General features: G+C 42.6%; 2 protein-coding genes across 6 annotated transcripts in view; one reads left to right on the plus strand and one right to left on the minus strand.

The window, feature by feature from the left end:
- USP37 (ubiquitin specific peptidase 37) overlaps window positions 1-7,506 on the minus strand; it is a 121,689-nt gene extending 114,183 nt beyond the window's left edge. For 4 of the 5 annotated variants that reach the window (XM_053597980.1, XM_053597979.1, XM_053597981.1 and 1 more), the window contains exons 1-2: window positions 7,212-7,506; window positions 1,238-1,377 (exon numbers count right to left, since the gene is read on the minus strand). The gene's annotated coding sequence lies outside the window, so the exon portion shown is untranslated. The remainder of the gene's footprint in view (window positions 1-1,237; window positions 1,378-7,211) is intronic. The other variant, XM_053597977.1, reaches the window with a different exon arrangement.
- An 89-nt stretch (window positions 7,507-7,595) lies between these two features.
- The window catches only part of CNOT9 (CCR4-NOT transcription complex subunit 9), a 36,292-nt gene continuing 26,925 nt past the window's right edge, over window positions 7,596-16,962 (plus strand). Inside the window, exon 1 of the mRNA XM_053598026.1 lies at window positions 7,596-8,008. Coding sequence (XP_053454001.1) covers window positions 7,985-8,008 — 24 coding nt within the window. The 5' untranslated portion in view covers window positions 7,596-7,984. The remainder of the gene's footprint in view (window positions 8,009-16,962) is intronic.

The raw sequence follows: 16,962 nt of genomic DNA on the forward strand, positions 1-16,962 counted from the left end.
TTGTTCATTCATTAAACTGTCAGAGCTGGCTCAGTGCCCATAGCACAGTGGTTACGGCACCAGTCAAATACACCAAGGCTGGCGGGTTCGAATCCAACCCAGGCTAGCTAAACAACAATGGCAACGACAACAAAAAAATAGCTGGCATTGTGGCAGGCACCTGTAGTCCTAGCGACTTGGGAGGCTGAGGCAAGAGACTCACTTAAGCCCAAGACTCTGAGGTTGCTCTGAGCTGTGATGCCACAGCACTCTACCAAGGGCAACATAGTGGGACACTGTCTTCAAAAAAAAAAAAAAAAAAATTATCAGGGCTTGCCATACTTGGTTGAAAGAAAAGAAACTAAGTTTCTTCTTCAGTACAAAGCATGATCCAGTAGCAGTTCAACTTTCTATGAACCTAAGACAAAGACAATACATACGTTTCCCTGAACTCTGTAATGCAAATTTTCTTACCAAACCAATATTGGGAAGGCAAATGAAAATTAAAATGAACTATTCTTTAAATATGTCAAAGGGGGCTCGGTGTCCACAGCATAAAAGTTACGACGCTGGCCACATACACCGAGGGTGGCAGGTTCGAACCTGGCCTGGGCCAGCTAAACAACAATGACAACTGCAACAAAAAAAACAGCCAGGCATTGTGGCAGGTGCCTGTAGTCCCAGCTACTTGGGAGACTGAGGCAAGACAATCTCTTAAGCCCAAGAGTTTGAGGTTGCTGTGAGCTGTGATGCCATAGCACTCTACCAAGGACAACATGGTGAGACTCTGTCTCAAAAAATAATAAATAAATATTATCTAAATCAGGTAGGAATTATACTCAAGATACAATTTATCCTGAGGCAAATTACTCTCTGGCTGGTGTAAAATCAAACAAGTAATGTACCTCTAAAATACAACTGACCAGCTTGGCACATATAGCTCAAAAAAAGTCAAAGGGATTCTCCTTTTCCTAAATTTCTTCATAATTATTACATTAAAGTTGCTGATCAACTTTGAGCATTCCATGAAAGAGCAATCAATAATATATTGGCAAAATGTTTCTATATCCTGTATATTTATTTAAATGCTTGCTTTTAGGTACTGCTTTGGAAACATTCTTATCCAGAGACCATTCTATGGTAAAGAAAGCATGCTAAAGCATAAAACTATCACTATAAAATAAACATAGGAAAGTGTCGATTCTTGCCAATTTGCACACCCTTGTTAACATATATCTAAAACAAAAATAGTACTTACTTTTCAGTGACTTTTACTGAAAACCTTATGTAATAACAATTCACCTTTATTCTGTTCCTTGCCCCAAAGGTAAAGCACTCTTCTTGGGAAACTACTCATATTCTGCACCTATGCAGGTTCTCCAGAAGCCATCAGTTCAGCTAAAGAAAACATAAATATGCCTTTAAAAGAATCCAATACACAAAATCAAAACTTTAAAAACATTAAAATGATAATTTATGCAACAAAGACTCACCGCTTATTTGCAAATCACAGATTACCTTACGAAAATATTTAAAATATGATATGCAACATACACAAATGAGCAACAAAATTTTAGGAATATATCTGCTGTGCAAAAAAGAAAGACTACAGGGCGGCGCGTGTGGTTCGAGGAGTAGGGCGCCGGTCCCATGTGCTGGAGGTGGTGGGTTCAAACCTAGCCCCAGCCAAAAACCACAAGAAAAAAAAAAAAAAGAGAAAGAAAGACTACAGAAAAAGCCTACACCTTGATCAACTTGCAGTCTTGGTTTATTTATTCCTTGCAACATTTTGAAACTAAGAAGTCAGTGAAAAAGAGTACATCCTTTGTTGACTTTATAAACATTGTTACATAACAATGTCTTAAGCCTTAAAACACCAATTCCACAATGTGCTGATAAAAAATTTCAAAAACTGGGTAATCCTGGTGCTTTCATTTTTCTTTGAAAACTAACTTTATGGATTTTTCTCAAATTTAGGCCTGATGCCTGAAGTTCTACCCAAGCATCTCTTACTGCCTACTTGAATGCTAAATCAACTTTAAACTCATTTATCCATTTAATAAAAATTATCTGTTGTACTATTCTAGTTTGAAGGCACTCTGGTAAGGGTTCAAATGTGAAGATACAGTCCATTCCTCACTGAAGGGCACCTAGACTTCCCTACTTTTGTCCTTCTATCATCATTCAGGCAAGAAATCTTAGCATCAGCTTTAACCCTTTAACCTTTAGTCTCATCTATCCAAATCCCACTTTTTTTCATAGCTACTATCCCAATTCAGAAATTTATCATTTTGGCTCGGTGCCTGTAGCTCAGGGGCCTGGACACCAGCAATATACACCAGAACTTGTGGGTTCGAACCCAGCCCAGGGCTGCCAAACAACGACAACTACAACCAAAAAATAGCCAGGCTTTGTGGCAGGTGCCTGTAGTCCCAGCTACTCAGAAGGCTGAGGCAAGAGAATCTCTTAAGCCCAAGAGTTTGAGGTTGCTGTGATGCCATAGCACTCTACTGAGGGCGACATAGTGAGACTGTCTCAAAAAAACAAAACAAAACAAAACAAATTATCGCTTTGCTTCACCTGACCCAATATTATATAACATTTACTAAGCAGAGTACTAAGTACCACAAATGTATTTCATTTAACTTTCATAATAATTCTAAGGGATTTTTATATCTTTACTTCATAGATGAGAGATTAAGTAATTTATACATACAGGGTCAGTAAGAGATAAAACTAGGTCAAATGCCAGAACCTACATTCTTAACTACTACCACAGTTTATCCTCGTCAATGAATTGTAGTAATCCCTTTTTAGCCTCCATTCTCTCAGGATTTTGCCACCATAGTACTTAAAGAACTACTTTTTTTATCTCTTACCAAAGTATGTACTAGTTGTCTCCTTAACTTTCTCTCCAAAGCAGGACAGAAGCCTTTTAATGAGGAATGGACATTTATATCCTTCATTACAGTGCCTTCAAACTTAGGGACACAATATACAAAACATAGAATTTGTGTACTCTTCTTGTGTACACCAACAAAATATTCGCCACTTGGGTGGCGCCTGTGGCTCAGTGGGTGGGGCGCTGGCCCCATATACCAAGGGTGGCAGGTTCAAACCTGGCCCCGGCCAAACTGCAGCAGGAAAATAGCCGGGCATTGTGGTGGGTGCCTGTAGTCCGAGCTACTGGGGAGGCTGAGGCAAGAGAATTGCTTAAGCCCAGGAGCTGGAGGTTGCTGTGAGCTGTGTGACACCATGGCACTCTACCAAGGGCAACAGGGTGAGACTCTGTCTATACAAAAAAAAAAAGATTAAAAAAACAAATAAAAAAATCTGCCACTTATTAAGAGCTAAATATTTGCTATTGATGCTAATAAATTCAAATGCTTATGTTTGACATTCATATACTTCCTACTTTTTATTCTCTATTCACTAACACAAACCCTATTCTAAACATACAAAAGATTATTAATTTTCTTTTTTTTTTTGAGACCAATTCTCACTTGTCATCCTTGGTACGAGTGCCATAGCCTCATAACTCACAGCAACCTCAAACTGTTGGGCTCAAGTGATCCTCCTGCCTCAGCCTCCCAAGTAGCTGAGACCACAATACCCAGGTATTTTTTAGAGACAGGGTCTTGCTCTTGCTCAGGCAGGTCTTGAACTCCTGAGCTCAAGCAATCTACCTGCCTTGGCCTCCCAGAATGCTAGGATTACAGGCATGAGCCGCCACACCTTGGCAAAATTATTAAATTTTTAATATTCTTTTCTTCATTCTCCAACTTGACTTAAACATGGAATCATCACTGGTATCACAGTGTCACAGGCAGTCAAAACATATAAACCACTATTCAGATTTTCAATGGCTTTCTTTCCTTAAAAAAAGATCTATAGGGTGGTGCCTGTGGCTCAAGGAGTAGGGCGCCGGCCCCATATACTGGGGGTGGCAGGTTCAAGCCCAGCCCTGACCAAAACTGCAATAAATAAATAAAAGGATCAAACTGTTAAAAAAAAAAAGATCTATAAAACAAATGTACAAATGAAATTAAAATTAGTGTTGTGACTGAAAGAAGGAAATGGACCTAAAGTTTATTGTCAATTCAGAGTCTAAATCTGGATGGTTTTATGAAATAAAAGTTTCCAAAGCTGGAAAACTTCTTCTGTGTCCCTTAATTTTAATGCAGGATGAAAAACTTCATAAGATGACAAGAATATCAGTAAGCTGGTGCTTCCAAAAGACACAATGCTTCTTACAGCAAGTTCCAGTTTACTTAGACATTTAACAAATCATTGAAAGCTAAAAATGAAAGTTACCAGCTTATTTTCTAGTACGAGACAGACTTTAATAATCATGCAAATACATATAATTACAAGTTCTGAAAAATAATATAAAGTAAGATACAGGGCATGATGAGACAAGATATAAGACCTTGGAGTACAGGGTAGAGAACATTAAGAAGAGACTTTTCTGAGAAAGTACCACTTAAGCTGAAAATCATGGCATGAGTTGACTGGTGAAGAAGTGCTGGAACAATCAAGCAAACAGCATGTGCAAAGTCCCTGAACTGGAAAATAACCTGGCATGACTAAGGAAATTAAAAATGCAGCTAAAGTTAGGTGAGGGAGAAAAGGATGGTACAAAATGAAGTTAGTTACAAGAATGAGGCTGTACGAGGTTTTGTGAACCACCATAAGGATTTTTAATTTTATTCTAAATGTAATAAGCACTTAGGAATGGGAAATCCACTGAAGGGTTTTTAGAGAAGTCATATAGTCTGGACTTGGGGAGGAGAATGAGAAAGAACAAGAATGGAAGAAAATAGGACAACCAGATGGAACAGGTGTCCTCAAACTGCGGCCCGCGGGCCACATGAAGTGGTGTGAATTGTATTTGTTCCCGTTTTGTTTTTTACTTCAAAATAAGATATGTGCAGTGTGCATAGGAATTTGTTCATAGTTTTGTTTTTTTTTTTTTTGGTAGAGAAAGAGTCTCACTTTATCGCCCTTGATAGAGTGCCGTGGCATCACACAGCTCACAGCAACCTCCATCTCCAGGGCTTAGGTGATTCTCCTGCCTCAGCCTCCCGAGTAGCTGAGACTACAGGCGCTCGCCACAACACCCGGCTATTTTTTTGTTGCAGTTTGGCAGGGGCCGGGTTTGAACCTGCCACCCTCGGTATATGGGGCTGGCGCCTTACTGAGTGAGCCACAGGTGCTGCCCCCATAGTTTTGTTTTTTTTTTTTTTTAACTATAGTCTGGCCCTCCAACGGTCTGAGGGACAGTGAATTGGCCCCCTGTTTAAAAAGTTTGAGGACGCCTGAGATAGAGTATTGACCTTGTTCAGCTTATAATTACAGTAACAATTAATGTTTACTGGCCTTTTAGTGTGTGCCATGTGCTTACCATGGTTATCTCATTTAATCCTCATAAGAATACAATGAAGTGGATACTTTTACTGTTCCTATTTTATAAATGAGAAAACTGGGAGCCAGAGTGATTAAGTCTAGGTGAAAAAGGATCACAGCTTGAACTGGAAAATAGTCACAATGTATAGAAATAGACTCAAAATATATATTGGAAATAGAATACATAGAACTTGGAGAGGGTATGGGATAGGGATAAGTCAATAAAGTCCAGTTTCTAGCCTGTGTAACTAGATAAATGGATGTATCACTTAATGAAATTGGACACTAGAGGATAAAGAATCTGGACATGGTGGCGCCTGTAGCTCAAATGGCTAAGGCACCAGCTACATACACCAGAGCTGGCGGGTTAGGATCCAGCCTGGGCCTGCCAAACAATGACAACTACCACCAAAAAATAGCTGGGCATTGTGGCGGGCGCCTGTAATCCCAGCTACTTGGGAAGCTGAGGCAAGAGAATCACTTAAGCCCAGGAGTTGGAGGTTGCTGTGAGCTGTGACGCTACAGCACTCTACCCAGGGTGATAGCTTGAGGCTCTGTCTCAAAAAAAAAAAAAAAAAAAAAATCTGGACAAGGAAAGATCAAGACTTTAGCATTACATATGTTGTATTTGAAATTCCTAAGGAAAAAAAATCAAGTTCAGATATCAAGCAGACAGTGAGAATAGGTCAGAAATAAAAATTCTTCAGTCACGAAAATACAGGTGGAATTTAACCCTTAGGGAGGAACTGAAGAGTAAAAGATGACCTAGGAATGAACTCAAATATTCATTTTACCACACCAAGTATCTCTAAGACAACTGACTACTTTTATGCAGCTGGATTTTTCAATCCTCCTTCAATTTTACTTTTCGGCAGAGTGCAACACTACTGATGACTTCTTTCATTTCTAGCAAGACTCATCCTTCTTTACCAAGTTATTAAATGTGAAGAATCCTTCAATGTTCCCTCCTAGGCTCCCTTCTTTTCTAGCACTATCCTCTCTTTAGGCGAGTATCCATAACTTCATTACTATCAATCCACCACATCCATAATTTCAATTACTATCAATAAGATAGATGACACAAATACTTACACACATACATATACATACCTACGTTATATATCCAGCCCAGAACCCTGCTTCGCTCTCCAACCCAGTCTATCCAACTGCCTACTTGACAACCCCTCTCAGATATCTCTTCCAGTTAGACTTGTTAGGCACCGCCATCCCAATAAAGGCGTTTACAGAGCTGAGATTTTAAGAGAACTATCACAAAGCCTCCACAGGACAACTCTCCAGAACACAAGACTTTGTCATCAATTACCATTCTTTTTCTTAGATCCTGGCTTAAAACAGATAAACCCAACAACCTGACCCGATGGCTAGAGATAAGGAAAAAAACGCAAGACAAAAATACAGTCCATGCCTTTTAAAAAAGGATGGTTAGGTGAAAGAGGGTGAAACAGAGTGAATACCCGTGTCCAAGGCCTAATGTATGTGCGGCAACGAAAGTCACCGAAAGAGACAGCAGGCCTAGTTAAGGGACAAGAGGCCGACGGCAGTCCCAGAGAGAGGGCGCGAGGTTAGGGTTTCGGAAGGAGAGAGTGACAGTAAAGACCAGGTCAAAGAAGGAGGGGAGAGCCAGGGGATAATACCCGAGTAAAGTACCTGCGAAGCCGGGGAAGCGTCGAGTGGTTGGGGGTGGGCTGAGCAGCAGCTGGGCGAACTCCAAAGGAGTGAACGCCGAGTGGGCGAATCGCACGGGGTGGGGGGGGCTGGTGGTAGGGAAAACGGCTCGATTGAGAAGCTACCCTTGCCCGCCTTACCTGTGCCTGAGGGTCCGGAGCCCCGGGACCAGCCAGCTGAAAGCAGAGCCCACACGGAAGGGGAGGAGCTGGGGGTAAAGAAGGAAAGGAAGCCAAACACTAAGTAGTGAGGCCGCTCGCTCCCCCCCACTCAGGGAGAGCGGCTGATGGCGGGAACTGTGACCACACGGAAACACGCACGCACGCACACTCGACGCGACCAGAAGAGGCGCGTGCACGCAAGCCTGAAAACTCCGCCCCATCTATGCCTTCGCCCCGCCCATCGCCTTCCGAAGCATAGCCCAGGAAGCCCCGCCCCAGCCGTGACTCTAGTACGCAGGCGCACTTTCCACTTCGCTCAATTTAGACCTCCCACAATTTCCCTCCGACTCAGCCCAGTCGGGCATGCGCAATACGTGTCCTCCACTGACTGCACGTCTTTTCCCGCCCTTCACTGGCCTCCGGAGAAGGGTCAGAGTTCACGTCTCTCTCTGGAAATATCTGCTTGATGCCAGGCGTAGGGGGAGCTAGTAGGTCGCGAACGTCCTTGCGGTCCTGAATCTTGAGAGGCAAACGACATACCCTGGAACTGTTACCTAGGCGGAGAGCCAGGAGGCTGGAAGAAGTTGCGTGGGCGGGGTCAGGGGTGAGAGGTCAGAGGGCTGTGAAGGGGGCGGAGCGAGCCAGAGGTGGATGGCGGCTACAGCGGCTCTTCATCTTAAGCGGCAGAAGCGCTGAGGTGGGTCGCTGGTCGGTCGTCTGGCGGAGGAGGGAGAGCGGCGGCCTCGCCCAACATGCACAGCCTAGCAACGGCTGCGGTGAGTGGCTGGGCCGCCGGCCTAAATTCAGAATCCTTCCCTCGGCGTTTCGGGCTTTCCTCCTAGCTGCTGGTGTCGGGCCCCGAGACCAGCTCTTTCTGCTCTCAACTTGCGAGGCCCAGGCTCCACTTCTCTACACACCTTGGCTGTGATCCAGCCGGCTCTTAGTTTCCTTGTCGGACGCTTCTTGGCGTCCCGCGCCACACATCGCGTTCCTTTCAGAGCCAGGGCCTGGTCCCGCGCCCGGGGCGTCCCCCTCGTGGCTAGGGCAGGCCATTCATTGATTGATTGCTCTAACAGTTTTAGGGCGCCAGTTGTGTGCTGGGCGCCCGCTGGTATATCGGGAACTATGTGGTCAGTGTGCTGCGGTCCTTGCTCTCGGAAACTGAACCGCCTTGGCTCATCGCAGCTCGGAAGAAATGGCATCTAGCTCAATCTTCTTGCTTTGCATGTGGAAAATCTAAAGGGAGAAGTGCGTAATTTTTGCATCTGACTTAGGGTTCTCTGTATTAAAAACCATTCTTACACATCTCTTTTTACTGTGATCTTTTAAAAAGAAAAACGGATAGTGTAATTCACCTGTCTGAAGTAATCCTACATATAGCTTCTCATTGCATGTAGGTAAAGTCTAGACTTCTTGCCACGGCGTGTGACGTGATCCTTATCTTATACAGCCTCGTTTTATATCTCTCGTTCCTTAAGCTTCAGCTACCCTGGCCACCTTTTTAACCCCACACGCTCTTTTCCCTGATGGGGTGCACTTTCTGGCCTCTATGCCTGGAATGAATGCTCTTCTTACCCTTCCTCTGCCCCCCTTATACACAATCGCGCACACTGAGCAAGTGAGTGTAACTGGTACCTCTTCCTTGAACACAGTTTATCCAGAGCAACCTTCCTTGGAGTCTATGCCTAAATATGCCTGAGAGCCCTTCCCTGACCACCTATTCAAAGTAGTTCTGTAATCTCTAATTTTGGTGGAGTACCTTTACAGCCTTGATCCCATGGTGTAGTCATTGTATTTGTTTACTTCTTTGTTGTCTGTCTCCTTTTTGAGGGCAAGGGCAGGTCACGTGGTGGTCCTTTTTATGTAGTTTCCCCTGTACTAGGATAGTTGTTGGTACAAGGTAAGAACTCAAGTACTTTACTGAACAAATAAATAAAGATGGGGGAGGTGATCACTCAGAGCATATAGCCATAATGGAAAACGGGGATCATTTGATTTGAGCAAACTTGTGTAATGGACTGAAGTTTCATTATCAGGCAAAATGACATAATTACTAAATAGAGCATAAGAACATTGTCTTAAATTTAAATACAAAAAAAAAATGAAAAATTGGTGGTGCCCGTACTCAGTGGGTAGGGCACTGGCCCCATACCCTGGCTGGTGGGTTAGAAGTCGGCCTGGGCCAGCTAAAACAACAATGACAACTGCAGCAGAAAAGTTGCCAGTCGATGAGAGGCTGAGGCAAGAGAATCACTTAAGCCCAAGAGTTCAAGGTTGCTGTGAGCTGTGATGCTCAGCACTATACCCAGGGCAACAGCTTGAGACTCTGTCTAAAAAAAAACAATTAAAATTGGCTGGGCATGATGGCTCACGCCTATCATCCTAGCATTCTGGGAGGCCAGGGCAGGTGGATTGCTTGAGCTCCTGGGTTCAAGACTAGCCTGAGCAAAAAGCAAGACCCCGTCTCTACTAACGTAGAAAAACTGAGGCATAAAAAAACTAAGGCAAGAGCTACTGTGAGCTATGGCTCCACAGCGCTCTACACAGGGCAACATCTTGAGACTCTGTCTCAAAAAAAAAAAAAAAAAAAAAGAGGTTTGGCACATGTGCTCAGTGGTTAGGCCACCGGCCACATGCACTGGGGTTGGTGGGTTTGAACCCAGCCAGAGTTTGCTAAACAATGACAACAACAACAAAGAAATAGATGGGCATTGTTGTGGTGGGTGATTGTAGTCCCAGCTACTTGGGAGGCTGAGGAAAGAGAATTGCTTAAGTCCAGGAGTTTGAGGTTGCTGTAAGCTGTGACACCATAGCACTCTACTGAGGGTGACGTAGTAAGACTCTGTCTTGAAAAGAAAAGAAAAATTGAACCAAATGTAACTAAGCGTAGAAAACTGCTTTTTGAGATTGTATCTTTATGGTCTTATTATCATTTCCGTACTGTGTTTCTAAGTGTTTGTAACTATTCAAAGTGGAGAGTTATCTTTTATATCTCTCAATTAGGTGATCACAGTCCCTTAGCTTTTTTCTTCCTTCTCTCATGCAATTTGGGAAGAAGCAAGTTGGTAGATGAGGTTGCTGCTGATAGGGGAGGCAGATTAAATAAGAGAAATTCTTCTGGCTGTTATCCTAGCACTCTAGGAGGCCAAGGTGGGAGAATCACTTAAGGTCAGGAGTTCAAGACAAACTTGAGCAAGAGTGAAACTCCCTCTCTTCCAAAGATAGAAAATCTTAGCTGGAAGCCAGGAACCATGGCTCATACTTATAATCCTAGCACTCTGGGAGGCTGAGGTGGGTGGATTGCTTGAGCTCAGGAGTTGGAAACCAGACTGAGCAACAATGAGACTCCATCTCTAAAAATAGCCAGGTCTTGTGGCGGTGCCTATAGTCCCAGCTACTCTTGAGGCTGAGGCAAGAGTATTGCTTGAGCCCAAAAGTTTGAGGTTGCTACGAGCTGTAACTCCACGATACTTTACCAAGGACGACAAAGTGAGACTCTGTTTCAAAAAAAAAAATTAGTTGGGCATGATGGTGCACACCTGTAGTCCCAGCTACTTGGGATGTTGAGGCAGAAGGATTACTTGAACCAAGGAGTTTGAGATTACAGTGAGCTCTGATGATGCCACTGCACCCTAACCGGGCCAACAGAGCAAAACTCTTTTTCAAGAAAGAATTTATTCAAAGGGACTTGTCTGTCTCTCAAAATTTGGTTGTCTCTAGGATTGTACCTTTGATACCAAGCCTCTTTTTTCCCTGTGCCTTCCCAAACAGTATACCTATTTTATTTTCATTTCCTTCCTAATGCATTTTTTGAACAACCATTAAAGCTGTGGAATGTTCCTTATAAGTACTCTGTAGAAGTTTTTGTTCAGTTAAGTTAATGCATTCCATTAATCTAAAATTTTGAACTTTTAGGTATACTGTAACTTGTTAAGATATTTGAACCACACAGCAACTTTGACAGCTTCCTTTTACCATTCATTCACTATGATATTCATCTAGTGAGGAGACTAAAACATAAAATGTTGAGCCACTTCTTTCTCAGTCCTTCATGCTTTCCATTAGACCAAACTGCCTATATATTCAATTGTTTTGTTTTGTTTTCCTCCATTTTTTTTTTTTTTTTTGTAGAGACAGAGTCTCACTTTATGGCCCTCGGTAGAGTGCCGTGGCATCACACAGCTCACAGCAACCTCCAACTCCTGGGCTTAAGTGATTCTCTTGCCTCAGCCTCCCGAGCAGCTGGGACTACAGGCGCCCGCCACAATGCCCAGCTATTTTTTGGTTGCAGTTCAGCCGGGGCCGAGCTTGAACCCGCCACCCTTGGTATATGGGGCCGGCGCCCTACCAACTGAGCCACAGGCGCCGCCCATGTTTTCCTCCATTTTTTATTTGTATATAATCATAGGATCCAACTGCAATTTTGCTACTTTGCTCTATTACAGTGTGGTGGAGTCAGAGCCTTCAATGCATACATTACTAAAGCAATACACATCGTACCCACCAAGCAACCCCCCTCATCCACCTCTTTCAAAATGTATAGTATCCTGGTCTAAGTAAAGGAACAGTTATGGTATATGTCATTCTTGAAAAGCAGAGTTAATGCATGTAACAGTACCCACAATAATCAAAGCCACTTGAGAAGATGCTTACTTTCTGGCTAATAATGAAAATGTGTATATGTGCCTTTATTCTTTTTTAAAATAGCAAATAAATAATCAATTCAGCTAGGGAGATAAAAAGTACTATCAAAGGAGAATGTAAGTTGGGCATGATAGCCCATGCCTATAGTCCCAGCAACTCAGGAGGCTGAGGTGGGAGGATCTCTTAAGGCCAGGATTTCGAGGCTATAGAGTGCTATGGTTTCCCCTGTGAATAGCCACTGTACTTCAGTTTGTCTTTTCAAAAAAAAAGGCTTGGCTCAGTAGCTAAGGTGCCGGCCATATGCACCAGAGCTGGCGGGTTTGAACCCACTGCCAAACAACAATGACATCTGCAACCAAAAAGTAGCCGGGCACTATGGCGGGCGCCTATAGTCCCAGCTACTTAGGAGGCTGAGGCAAGAGAATCGCTTAAGCCCAAGAGTTAGAGGTTGCTGTGAGCTGTGACACCATGGTATTCTACTGAGGGCGACATAGTAAAACTCTTGTCTCAATAAATAAATAAATAAAAATAGAGAGAATATGATCACATGTGAATGCAGGATGTTACTCACTTTGGGGAAAAATTGAGGTGGTTCAGGAAATAATCTTAAGTTTTTGACTCTTTTATTAGAAATGTATGTGTAGTAATCTCTTACCATTTTTGGTAAAATACATCCTGACATCTTCATTACTGCCACCACAGGTTATAATTTACTTCTTTGCTTTATAAATAAATTTATTTATTAAATAATTCCACACAGAATTATTCTAATGCAGTGGTTCTCAACCTTCCTAATGCCGCAACCCTTTAATACAGTTCCTGTGGATTGAGAACCGCTGTTCTAACCATTAAATAAGAATAACAAAAGGCCCAGTGGTTGCCTAGGTCCACTCACTGAGTTAATAACTTGCTCCTAGACTTCAGCCTCAAGATTCTAATTTCTGCCTCAATAAAGTAACAAATTACTTTTGTGTACTTTGAAGATTTGTAGAACTACAAATCTTCACATGCCATAAGTTTTCTGTAACAAATGTTATGCTAGTGAAAGTCACTGTAATGGATGTTATGCGAGTGAAATAGTCAAAGGTAATCCTTTGAGAGATGATTATTTTTTTAAATTTCCCACTAATTGGCTTGGCACCTGTAGCTCAAGCGGCTAAGGCGCCAGCTACATACACCAGAGCTGGAGGGTTCAAATCCAGCCCAGGCCTGCCAAACAACAATGACAACTACAACCAAAAAATAGCCAGGCGTTGTGGCAGACACCTATAGTTCCAGCTACTTGGGAGGCGGAGACAAGAGAATCACTGAAGCCCAGGAGTTGGAGGTTGCTGTGAGCGGTGATGCCATAGCACTCTACCCAGGGCAACAACTAGAGGCTCTGTCTCAGAAAAAATATATAGGGCGGTGCCTGTGGCTCAGTGAGTAGGGCACCAGCCCCATATACCGCGGGTGGCGGGTTTGAACCCGGCCCTGGCCAAGCTGCAACAAAAAAAACCTGGGTGTTATAGAGGGCACCTGTAGTCCTTGCCTTGGGAGGCTGAGGCAAGAGAATCACCTAAGCCAAAAAGCTGGAGGTTGCTGTGAGCTGTGACGCCACGGCACTCTACCAAGGGCGACAAAATGAAACTCTGTCTCTTAAAAAAAAAAAAATTCCCACTAATTTCCACTGGCAATTCTAGCATCCCTAGACTCTTGCCTCTCTCACTTTCCACCTAACCAACCACATCATTAATCATTTCATATCTTTTTATCAAAGTTGTGTTGACTCCCAGATGCCTTTTTCTTTGGCAAGTAGAAAGAACACTGTACTCTAAAGAATCTAATTCACTGTCTCCTCCCCAAGTCTCCCTTTGAAGCTTTAGGCACATTGCCTAACTTCTGTTTGTTCACTTCCATTTTTAAAAGTTATTTAGGAAAAAAAATCTGGCTCTTATTTTACCATGTTATAAAAGTAATTCAGCTAATTTAATATTTTTAGCACTATTTAGAAAGTACATTTTCTTGAAATATTATTTTTTTTGACACCTAGTGCCACTTGTTGAGCCATCTCCAGACTTGGGAAAGTAATTTCCATTTCAATCTGATTCTATTCTTTTCTTTATGCACTGTCCCATATTGGTAGGAAAGCAAACAAACAGCCTTTGTGGGCCTTTTTGTTTGAAGTCTTTATTTTTAAGTTATATTGATAGTTTAGCTATTTTTAAGAAACCAACATCAATTTTTTAATTTATTCACATTTTTCTTTCCTATTTGTGGATAAATGTGGATGCGTTTTAAATGTTAAGATCATTCAGTGGTAAAAGACCAACCGTTAGTACCCTGTGTTTGTGATGCTTGGAGTTCAGCACTGGTAACTCACTTTGGTGTAAAAGTCTTGCCTGTGGTAAGTTCCTTGAAAGAAAAAAAAGTGTTGCTTAAAATACACTGTCCATGGGTGGCACCTATGGCTCAAGGAGTAGGGTGCCAACCCCATATACCAGAGGTGGCGGGTTCAAACCCGGCCCTGGCCAAAAAAAAAACTGCCAAAAAAAAATAAAGATTCATATTAAAATATTTGAACTTTAAAAAAAAAAATACATTGTCCATATACAAACTGTTAAACAGAAAAGGGAGAACAATTCCCTTCTAAATTCTAATAATATAAAAACACATATGTTAAAAGGAAAAGACTGTTGACTTTAGCAGGTTATAATTAATAATATATAATAATGTATAATAGAGCGTTTTTTCTAATCTTCAAAGTATTGAGGTTGATAACTAATAATCAGACGTCTCATAATGATTTTATGTCTGGATCTGTAATTGATCTACCTGAATTTTTATAAGGGAATAGTAAACTTAAGAAAGTTCAGTTAGATTTTTTTTTTGCAAGTCCAATTTAATATTAAAACCACTGAACAGTGCAATAAGTCAGAGATTCTCACACTAAATAGCAATAGAAAAACAAGATTCAAATATATGTTCTTAGTACAATATTCACTTTTGATCCAAATACATGAATAGAATGAAAGTAAAAGAATTTAAACATGCAATATATTTTGCAAGGATAAAAGTGCCAGTGCATCAGGAATATATACAACTGTAACATACATTTAACAATATCCACAGATACATAAAGTAAAAAATCAGAAATGAAGGGCCAGATAATTCAACAACAATGTTTACAAACATCAGTTTCCATAATGGATAGAACAACAAGACAGACCATTAAGAAAATAAACTTGAGGCCCAGAATGGTGGCTTACATCTGTAATCTTTGCTCTGTGGGAGGCTGAGGCGGGTGGATCCCCTGAAAGGTTAGGGAGCCAAAGATGAAAGATTATTCCAAGGCGAGAGATGAAAGGAAAATGGAGGCCCGGTTTGTGCAATTAAAATGGCTTAATTCCACCTAGGTGCAGGTGGGGTAAGATTTCCAACCAAGTGGGGGAGAAATCCACATATGGGCAATGGCAAAAGGGGGGTTTAAAGTCTGGAAGGTGAGGGTTGGGACATTCCCTTTCCTGGGTTGGACATCTGTTGTTAGGGTGGGGGTTGGCCCATTTACCTTTCCCAGGTGTGACATTCATGGGAGAGGGTAGGGGGCTGATTATTTTAGGTGGGGTTTGACCCTATCATAGTTCAAGCTATTTGGGAGGCTGATGCAAAAGGATTGCTTAAGCCCAAGAGTTTGAGGTTGCAGTGAGCTATGATGCCACGGCACTCTACCCTTCAGGGCGACATAGTGAGAAACTGTCTCAAAATAAATAAGTATTTATTTAGTTTTTAATTTTTTCAGGGACGCTTGCCATTTAGTTATGTGACTATAGAATTCTTTCTGGATGACCAGAGTACCTGGTCCCTAAAGACTGCCTGGGGCCACAGAATCAAAGTGCTATTTATTTATTTATTTGTATTTTGGGAACTGTTGGCATTCATAATGTGGTCATAGAATTCTCTCCAGATAAGGCTGGGTGCAGTGGCTCATGCCTGTAATCCTAGCACTCTGGGAGGTCGATGTGGGTGGATTGCCTGAGCTCACAGATTTGAGGACTGAGCCAGAGTAAGACCCCGTCTCTAAAAATAGCTGGGTGTTGTGGCGGGCACCTGTAGTCCCAGCTACTTGGGAGGCTGAGGCAAGAGACTCGCTTGAGCCCAAGAGTTTGAGGTTGCTGTGAGCTGTGATGCTACGGCACTCCACCTAGGGTGAAAGTGAGATTTTGTCTCAAAAAAAAAGTTAAATACCCAAGTACATTGGAAAATAATGTTATGATGATATTAAAAACTCAAAATAGGGCTGTGCCTGTGGCTCAGTGAGCAGGGCGTGGGCCCCATATACCAAGGGTGGCAGGTTCAAACCCGCCCCAGCCAAACTGCAACAAAAAAATAGCCAGGCATTGTGGCAGGCGCCTGCAGTCCCAGCCACTTGGGAGGCTGAGGCAGGAGAATCATCTAAGCCCAGGAGTTGGAGGTTGCTGTGAGCTGTGATGCCATGGCGGCTAAAGGCCTCTTTTCATTTGCACTGCTGCTCTGTCCTAACCCCTCTAAAAAAGTGTTTTTTTCCTTAAGGGGCCTGGCCTGAGGCCGTGCAGGGGCTCTCTACTTTTTATTCTCTCAACTGCTTTCCTTCCCCTTGTTTTCAATTTTTTTTTTTTTTTTTGTAGAGACAGAGTTTCACTTTATTGCCCTCGGTAGAGTGCCATGGCATCACACAGCTCACAGCAACCTCCAACTTCTGGGCTTAAGCGATTCTCCTGCCTCAGCCTCCCGAGTAGCCGGAACTACAGGCGCCCACCACAACACCCGGCTATTTTTTTGTTGCAGTTCAGCCGGGGTCGGGTTTGAACCCGCCACCCTCGGTATATGGGGCCAGCACCTTACCGACTGAGCCACAGGTGCCGCCCTGTTTTCAATTTTTGTAGAAGACAGGTCAGCCTTAGTATTGGATTCAGTTCTAAATGGTCAGGAAGGTGTCTTAATGTAAATCAAAAACAAGTGAAACATTTGCAGGGCCTAATTGCGGGGTGCTTGCTTAGACCCTTGGATTAATACACAACTCCCCCTCCTCTGGCACAGCTGCCCTCACCTTGAGTGGGGAAAAATCCAA

This window comes from Nycticebus coucang, chromosome 7 (genome assembly GCF_027406575.1).
Source record: "Nycticebus coucang isolate mNycCou1 chromosome 7, mNycCou1.pri, whole genome shotgun sequence".
In the NCBI taxonomy this organism is placed as follows: domain Eukaryota; kingdom Metazoa; phylum Chordata; class Mammalia; order Primates; family Lorisidae; genus Nycticebus; species Nycticebus coucang.